Source organism: Ziziphus jujuba, chromosome 2 (assembly GCF_031755915.1).
Source record: "Ziziphus jujuba cultivar Dongzao chromosome 2, ASM3175591v1".
Taxonomy (NCBI): Eukaryota; Viridiplantae; Streptophyta; class Magnoliopsida; order Rosales; family Rhamnaceae; genus Ziziphus; species Ziziphus jujuba.
The window spans coordinates 14,788,421-14,797,333 of record NC_083380.1 but is presented as its reverse complement, the minus strand read 5'-3'; the positions used below and the strand labels follow the sequence as shown (position 1 = coordinate 14,797,333).

Genomic DNA, 8,913 nt, shown 5'->3' with positions numbered 1-8,913 from the left:
TCAATGTTCACAATCTTGGTCCCTACTTCTTCAACTAGCTGAATGATTGACCAATTTGGTAATGTGCTTGATAGAGTTTTTAAAATAAGTCTATATTTTCCATTTTTTTCCTTTCATTTTTTTTAGCTTTTTATTTAGCTATTACTAAGATCATATTTTTTTTGGATTTCCTTTTTTATTTTTTATTTTTTATTTTTCCAAAGTTTATCTGCCTGCTTGACGTTGTACCATGCTGATGATGTCATTGTTGGTGTTGATCACTGTGAAGTTTAAGCCTTTCCATCCCATTATTTTACTGGTTATTTTCACGGCAGACTTCACTACAAACTGTCGCCTTAGAACACTCTGCCAAACTGTCGACTGTGTAGTTTTGGTATACTTAATATCTTATTAATATTAACCTATAATAACAGAAAGCAAAACATGCAGTTCATTATTGTACGATTACAAGATTTCTGGCAACTTTATATGAATAATGAAACACGAGTTTTACTCAAATTCCAACTGCCAAGAAGACAATTTAATAATTAATTGCACCACACACTCTTTTATTTAGTGCCTTCAATTGCCTCAGCATAATATAATCTGGAGTCCTTGTTCTCGTTCTTCACTTCTTCAGCTTAAAAAGCTTCAGGCAATTTGGCTGAATCAAGCTAGCTTGACTGGAAATTATAGTTGTCATGAACTTGAAATCTTAAAAATACAATACATATATAGATATATATATCCTACTAAATAGAGAATCACTGTGGATCTCTAATTTTGTCTTATTCACTTGCTTTGCGCTTGAGTAGAACAAACACTGAGGCATTTGTTTCCTCAGGATCAATGATAGAGAATGAATCTTCAAATCTCTTGCATAATAGATCAAATAGCTCATCTAAAATCTCAGGTCCAAAATGTTTCTCTATCAATGGTCCCAAGCCAGCTCTGAGTATGGACGAGAAGACCATAGCAGATGGCTTTTCGAAAGGAAAGGTCTCCATTATTTCTATGCTGAAACATCCATTTCGATTCAGAATTTCTTCCACTTGTTCAAGAGTTGCAATGTATCGTGGGTAGTTAAAACTTAAAACTGTCTATTTGGTCTTCACTTATAATGCCCTGTTTCAGGAAATTTGCAACATATAAAAATTAAAAAATTTTAAAAAAAAACCATTAAATGAGCAATCAATGGACAATTGTCAGATTAGCAATGGATCTGATCTCATTGATATTGATGATCACGTGACGAAAAATAAAACTAATAATAATTAATACAAAACCTCGAAGTTCAAAGTTTTCTTTATTATAAATTGGACCTTATTTACTCATATGTTTTTTCAGAATTAAAAAAAAAAAAAAATCATATACGAACACACGAGACACTTTTTATTAATCCAAGACCAAGAAAGAAAAAAAGTTTGGAAAAGCAGGCATATGTTAAAATATGCTAAGATTAAATCGGTTTCAGAGGATTTTAATAAATTAATCAAGAACTTGTTAAAAACATGCATATATTAAAATATGATATTTAAATATAATAATCAAAATGAAAGAAGGTAATTAAAAAAAAAAAAAAATTCCTTACCCTTTCGGCCATGTCCAAGAGGCAAAGTCCAAGAAGTTCAACTGCCTTGTTGATAAAAACTTTAGAATGAAGGGTTCCATTAGGGCAAATAGGAAGAACAAGAGCCAACATACCCCCATGCAAAATCTCTTGAGCTCTAGCATTTAGAAACCTCTGCATATCCTTGAAAAACTGAGCCTCATAAGATTTTCGAACTTGGACCGTGGAGTTCGAGTAGTGAATCCTCCCTTTGTTCCAAGCAGGAGAGGTCTTGTCCACCAGCTCTTTTGGCATTTTTGAAAGCCAATGAGCAGCATAGGAACAGTGGACAAAATGCAGAGAAGAAGCCGGAAATAACCGATCATGGAAATAACCCGGCACACCTGTCGCATAGTATCTCCTTTCCGGAGGAAGCGTAGTGAAAAGCTGGTTGAAATCATTGGAGGCATGATCGTTAAAGAAGACTTGGAACTCAGGAAGATGATGACCGAGTCCTTGGCGTTTATACTTAAGCTCCATGGAATCAACTATGTTTTGGATGGCAAGGAATGTGTTCGGTCCAACTGAGCAACCCAAATCGGCCACTCGAAAGGCGTTTAATGAAGGAAACTTGCTCAGATCAAGCTTCTCAGCAATTCCTTTGTTGATCAATTCTGCAGCGATCTCGACTCCTTTTCTCTGCAAATACACAACTACGTATGTCAAACAAACAAATAATACACCGCACAAATTTCCCATTTTATACGGAATCTACACGGGTAACAATGGTCTATTAAGTGTGTAACATTGCCCATGGATAACATTGAACCATAAACTAAGTAACATTTCAAATTTTGAAATGATATTCATTTTATCATTAAAAATTATACATTTATGGACCATGAATATTACACATTTTATGAATCATTGTCTTACCATAAGATCGGTCTCACATTAGAAATTTCCTTATTATACGCAGTAAACTCCTATGCTCCGTGAAACAAATAATAGTGAAGGAAAGAAGTTAGACCTTACACATGCCCAATATGGGGAGCATTGGGATCCTTTATGCCATTTTCTTGTTTAACCAATAGTATAATGCCAGTTATTTAAAAATGCCAGCTCTTTGATACAATTTTTAAGAGATACAGGTATGGGGACAAAAATTTTTAATCCAAATGAGCATACCAAGGTACAAATCATTTATATCAACAGCTTAAGCAAATAAGGAATCAACACAGTTGTATATATTAAGCTAACAAGTTACGGTATGAGCAAAGCTATTGAAACCAAGAATTTATTGATTCATGGGTTTTGAAAGAAAAAAGAAACTAGCCAGTTAAAAGAGATATGCCTGAAAGGTGGAGTTTCTGCCGTAGCTATGGATACCAGATCCACCAATCATTGGAAATATTGCCAGTTCTGCCATCTCTCTCTCTCTAATAGATATATATGGTTTCTTTGAATGAAGAAGAAGAAGAAGAAATAGGTTTATACTGCAAGAGTCCATGGCCATCTAGCTATATATATATATATATATATATGTATACACGTTGACAATGAATGACTCATAATATGATTTTTGTTTCTTTTATTATGAATTAACACGTTTCTTAATAATTTGGGTAAAACTAACTCTCACATTAATATAGTTAAGAATTATTGGCTTGATTTGACATTTTTTACTATATTAATAATGGTAATTGCCTGTTGCGTATATGGTGGCAAAATTGAAATTGATTTTGTATTTGGTATGAATATTATCGTGATAAGGGCGTGGAAAGAGTTGACAAATGGGAATGCAACACGTGCTAGAGTTTTATTTAGAAATGATGAATTGGAGACAAGATGTTTTTATTAAGGGGAAAAAAAAAAAGTTGGTTGGTTGTGAAAGGATAGATAATGACTACGTTTTTAGAAACAAAAAGTTTATAAAAAAAAAAAAATATTTATCTGACATGCAACTATAGAAATCTCTGAGTGGACACACGTAATTTTGATTCGAAATTTTTAAAACTTTTCCGAATCTTCCGAATCTTGAAGGTAACCGTTTTGAAAAGATTTTAGTTTTATGAGCTAAAGTGATTATTATTATATTTAAATTATTTTTTAATTCAAACTCGGACGATGTAGGATTAGATATTAGATAGCCTATTAGTATCTTTTGCACTCATCCATACTGGTCATCACAATCCATTTTTTTTGTAGCATCCTAGCTAGTACATTTTCGGTTGAGTACAAGCTATGATACCATTTGTAACATCTCATCTCTACTATCGGACCTATCACTCTTTATTAATTGTTCAAAACTTTCCAAGAAATCACCCATCTTTAAACTACTCTTACTTGAGCATGCTTAATTTTGGAGTTTTTTCGGACCATGAAAGCAATCACTCTGAAAAGGCTTTGGCTTTATGAAAGTGATCATTATTATTACATTTGAACCATCCTCTTATTCACTCTGAAATGATGTAGAATTGACATCAGATAGCCTGTCAATATCTCTTGCATCCGCCCACACTGATCGTCACATTGATAATGACAAATTATGTACATAACCGATAAAAAATCTACTTGGTTAAGGTTGCATTAATAATTATATGCATTCAAATAAGATAAAAGGATTATTCACCAAGACAAATAGGATAAGAGGATATACATATATGTCTTCGGTTTGCCTATTGATTACATGTAATCTAACCATAAATTGCATATAATTAATGGACCTTACATATAATTAATGGGCCTTCAAACAATAAAATATGTGGGATATCGTCCTATAGAAAACAACTATATATATATATATATGTATTGTATTTTAAGAAGATCAATCTCATTGTTAATTACCATACATAAAATCTTATTATTTAACAATAAAATAAATACAACAAATCAATAAAGATATTAATGTACAAATTATAAAATCTTTTTTTTAATGTGTTTTATTCTGACTATTCTTTTTTTTTTTCCCCTTATCCCGTACAAGTAATTAATTTTTCTATATTATATCCTTATAATCTAATTTAATTGCCTTTATTATTATTATAAGGAAAAAAAATTCAAAATGAGAAGGAAAAAAACATAATTGTTTCATGAATGAGTTTTTTAAAATATTATTTAACCCTATTAGTAGCCATAAATAATAAGGAGAAAGGTAGATTCAATTTTTCTTTTTTTCTTTTTTTATGATTTTGGAAAGAATCATAAAGAATCTCATGATAACTTGGGACAGTTTTATTTATTAACTATTCAACTATTATGTAGATTATTTACCATATGCTTAAATGTTAATTTTAAAATCTATAGCAATTTTGAAACACCTATACTTTCAATTATTTCTATAGCCGATTTTTTTCTTCATTATAGTTAAAGCTGATTCTTTTACATGTTGTTGCAATAATACCAAACAAAGCCTTACCTAATGAAAGCAAAAAAAATATGTTTCCATGTTCTTTCTTCTCCTTTAGTTTCTCAGCAACCAAATCGAGTTTTACATTTGACAGGTGAGGTTAGCGCAGTGGTAATGTTCTCCTTTAGTTTCTCAGCAACCAAATCGAGTTTTACATTTGCAGGTGAGGTTAGCGCAGTGGTAATGTCCTTTGTATCCACACTCTTTAGTCTTTTTTTTTTTTTTTTTTGGGTAAAAATCCACACACTTTAGTTGGTGGGTTTAACTTATCCTCCTCTTCCCTATTAGATTAAATTGTATTCTAATCGTGATTAAAAACCAAAAAAAAGGAGTCACATTTTAAATTATTGCCAAAACCCAATAATACTACACTTGTAAAACCTATATATCTTGAAGAATGCAAAGTAAGAAAATGTACGATTTGTGAACAATTTTACATCATTCGAGAAGTCGGTGAAATAATATGTATGTGTGAACACTTTTCCTACTAAAACGAGGCTTTTTAAGCAAACCAGTTGGGTGTGGATCAAAATAAAGCCATATGAGCTTTGTCCGTTTCGTGGACCTTTCAATTTTGAAGAAAGGAAAGAATGCAGACAAGATGTCCATCTCAAAGCAGCAACAATGTCACAGGTCGGGTAGGTCCTTCCTGTGAAGTCCAGCCACACCAACCACAGCTGCACCAACCACAGCCACCATTTTTGACACCATTGCTGCACCGAATGGATTGTTCAACAATTGTGGGCTAAGCTGTTGAAGATTGTGGCCATGCAACCAACCTTGTAAGCCTATAAATAGGCTCCTTCCCGTTGCATGAAAAAAAAAAAAAAGCCAAGTGAGCAAAGCTCAATCATCCCAAGTGAGGAGAATTGAGAGAAAACTCCGAGAGAGAGAGTCTTTAAGTTCCAGAGAGAGCTTGAGAGAAGAGTGAGCAATTCCAGAGAGAATTGGAGGGTGTAGGGAGAGATTCCACGTGAGAATCCAAGATAGAGAAGTTTTTGTATTTTTGTATTCTATTTCTAAGCAATTAATATAATTCTTTTTATTTTCTTCTCATATTTCTTCTCTAACGTGGTCAGAGAACCACAACACTTCCTTCTGGTGGCACAGGAACTAATAAAAAAACAAATATTCATAAAAACGAGAGAGTTAACAATGGTAACGGCATTAAAAGTCTATTTTATTGTTGATGTGTGATAGAGTACCAACTATTCCTTCTTTGGTAAGTCCAATCGGAACAAAGCCTTGTTGCTTAAGCGATTGGTAAATTTAAAATTACAGAGTGGAACTTCTGTAGCCGAGCATACCAGTGAGTTCCAGAGCTTGGTAAATCAACTATCTGCTGTGGATTATCAACTAGGGGATGAGGATCAAGCCCTCCTACTTCTAAGCTCTCTTCCAGACAGTTGGGAGACATTGGTAGTCTCTCTAGGCAATTCGGCCCCGAATGGCAAACTTACTATGTCTATGGTTAAGGATGCCCTATTTAATGAAGAGGCCAGGAGAAAGGACATTGGCATGGATCAGTCACATGCCCTCGTCACAGAAAGAGGAAGACAGCAAAGAGGTGGTCGTGATAAGGGGAGAGGCAGGAGCAAGAGCAGAGGCAGATCTACAGACGGTAGAAAATCATCATATAAGTGCTATCATTGTGGCCTGGAGGGTCACATGAAGAAGAACTGCAGAAAGTTGTTGAGAGAGTAGAGACTCCAAGGTAATCAGCCGAAGAAGGATGGAGAGACACTAGTCACTGTTACAGGAGAAGTGGCGCTCTGCTCCACCGAAGAAGAGACATGCCTTCATATATCAACCCAAGATGTTGAGTGGGTAGTCGATACTGCAGCATCCTACCATGTCACTCCACACAGAGATTTCTTCAAAACGTACAAAGCAGGAGACTTTGGTACGGTAAAGATGGGAAATTCCAGTTTTGCAAAGATTATAGGAACTGGTGATATTCAGGTAAAAACGAATGTTGGTTGTACAATCACTTTGAAGGATGTCCGTCATGTTCCAGATCTTCGGCTTAATCTACTTTCGGGAGCAGCCTTAGACAAGCAAGGCTATGACAACTACTTCAGCAATGGCACATGGAAAATGACGAAAGGTGCCATAGTTGTCACCCGAGGACATATTTGTGGAACGCTGTACAAGACTTATGTGAAGATATGTGCAGATAGCCTCAATATTGCAGAAGGAGAGGCGTCTTAAAATCTGTGGCACCAGAGACTCGGTCACATGAGTGAAAAAGGATTGTCCACTTTGGCAAGGAAGAAGCTTATCACTGTTTACAAGGATGCTGCGCTAGATCCTTGTAATCACTGCTTGTTTGGTAAGCAACATAGAGTCTCCTTCAGTTCCTCTGCATTGAGAAAATCAGAGTTGCTTAGTCTGGTGCACTCTGATGTTTGTGGTCCCATGGAGGTGGAATCATTAGGTGGCAACAATTATTTCCTGACTTTCATTGATGATGCTTCTCGGAAGGTGTGGGTATATTTCTTGAAAACAAAGGACCAGGTATTGGATTACTTCAAACTGTTTCATACCATGGTAGAGCGTGAAACAGGAAAGAAGCTGAAATGCCTCCGCTCAGATAATGGAGGCGAGTATACTTCCAAGGAGTTCGATGCCTACTGCAGAAGACACGGCATTCGACATGAGAAGACGGTCCCTCGCACCCCACAACATAATGGAATAGCCGAAAGAAAGAACCGAACCATTATGGAAAAGGTCAGAAGTTTGATCAGTATGGCTAAGCTGCCAAAGCCATTCTGGGGAGAAGCTGTTCGTGCTGCCTGCTATTTAATCAACAGATCACCGTCAGTACCGTTGAATTTTGAAATTCCGGAGAAAGTGTGGTCGGGTAAGATTCTCTCCTACTCTCATTTAAGAGTGTTTGGTTGTTTAGCTTATGTACATGTATCCAAGGAGCTCAGACAGAAGCTCGATGCAAGATCTACTCCATGCATCTTTATAGGATATGGAGATGAAGAATTCGGATACAGATTATGGGACCCGAAAACAAAGAAGGTTATTAGAAGCAGGGATGTAGTATTCTATGAAAACCAGAAAATGGAAGACATTGAAAAGCCCAGAATGTCTCCTAATTGTAGTTCTAGTGCCGAGAACTTTTGTCCTAATCCAGCACCAGCACAAATAGCCACAGAAGATAATGAGGTGCATGAAGATATACCAGAAGCAGACCAGGAGGAAGAAAGGGATATTGAGCAGGGGGAGACTCAATCCTCTCAAGCAGCTGCAGGGCCATCACAGCGGTCAGATGATGGTACACCTCCTGAAACCAGTGGTTTACAAGTTCGGAGATCTGAGCGAGGCCGAATTCCATCAAAGAGATTTTCAGAATCTGAGTATATTCTGCTTACTGAAGAGGGGGAGCCAGAGAGTTTCCAGGAAGCTGTTTCTCATCAAGAGAAGGCAAAGTGGCTGCAAGCAATGCAAGATGAGATGGAATCCTTGCAGAAAAATCATACTTATGAGTTGGTTGAGCTTCCAACAGGAAAGAAGGCACTAAAGAATAAATGGGTGTTCATGCTCAAGAAAGATGGCAGCGGAAAGGTGGTGAAACACAAAGCTCGATTGGTGGTCAAAGGATTTCTTCAGAAGAAAGGAATTGACTTTGATGAGATTTTTTCACCAGTGGTAAAAATGACTTCAATTCGAGTCATTTTTGGTTTAGTAGCAAGTCTAAACCTAGAACTTGAACAGATGGATGTGAAGACAGCATTTCTTCACGGTGATTTACATGAAGAAATCTACATGGAGCAGCCAGAAGGATTTGAGGTTTCAGGGAAAGAAAACCTCGTATGCAAGCTAAAGAAGAGCTTGTATGGCCTCAAGCAAGCACCAAGACAATGGTATAAGAAGTTTGACTCGTTTATGGTGAGTCAAGGCTATAAAAGGACTGCAGCAGACCAGTGTGTTTATATTCAAAAATTTTCAGGTGGAAACTTCATTG

At 35.9% G+C, this 8,913-nt stretch overlaps 1 protein-coding gene across 1 annotated transcript; it reads right to left on the bottom strand.

The window, feature by feature from the left end:
- Positions 1-465: 465 nt before the first annotated feature.
- Positions 466-2,311, bottom strand: LOC112491744 (loganic acid O-methyltransferase-like). The gene is made up of 2 exons (XM_048474398.2): positions 1,571-2,311; positions 466-1,104 (listed from the first exon to the last, which is right to left on the bottom strand). The coding sequence occupies exons 1-2, from the start codon at positions 2,285-2,287 to the stop codon at positions 1,063-1,065; spliced, it is 759 nt and encodes a 252-aa protein (XP_048330355.2). The 5' UTR covers positions 2,288-2,311; the 3' UTR covers positions 466-1,062.
- Positions 2,312-8,913: the final 6,602 nt, after the last annotated feature.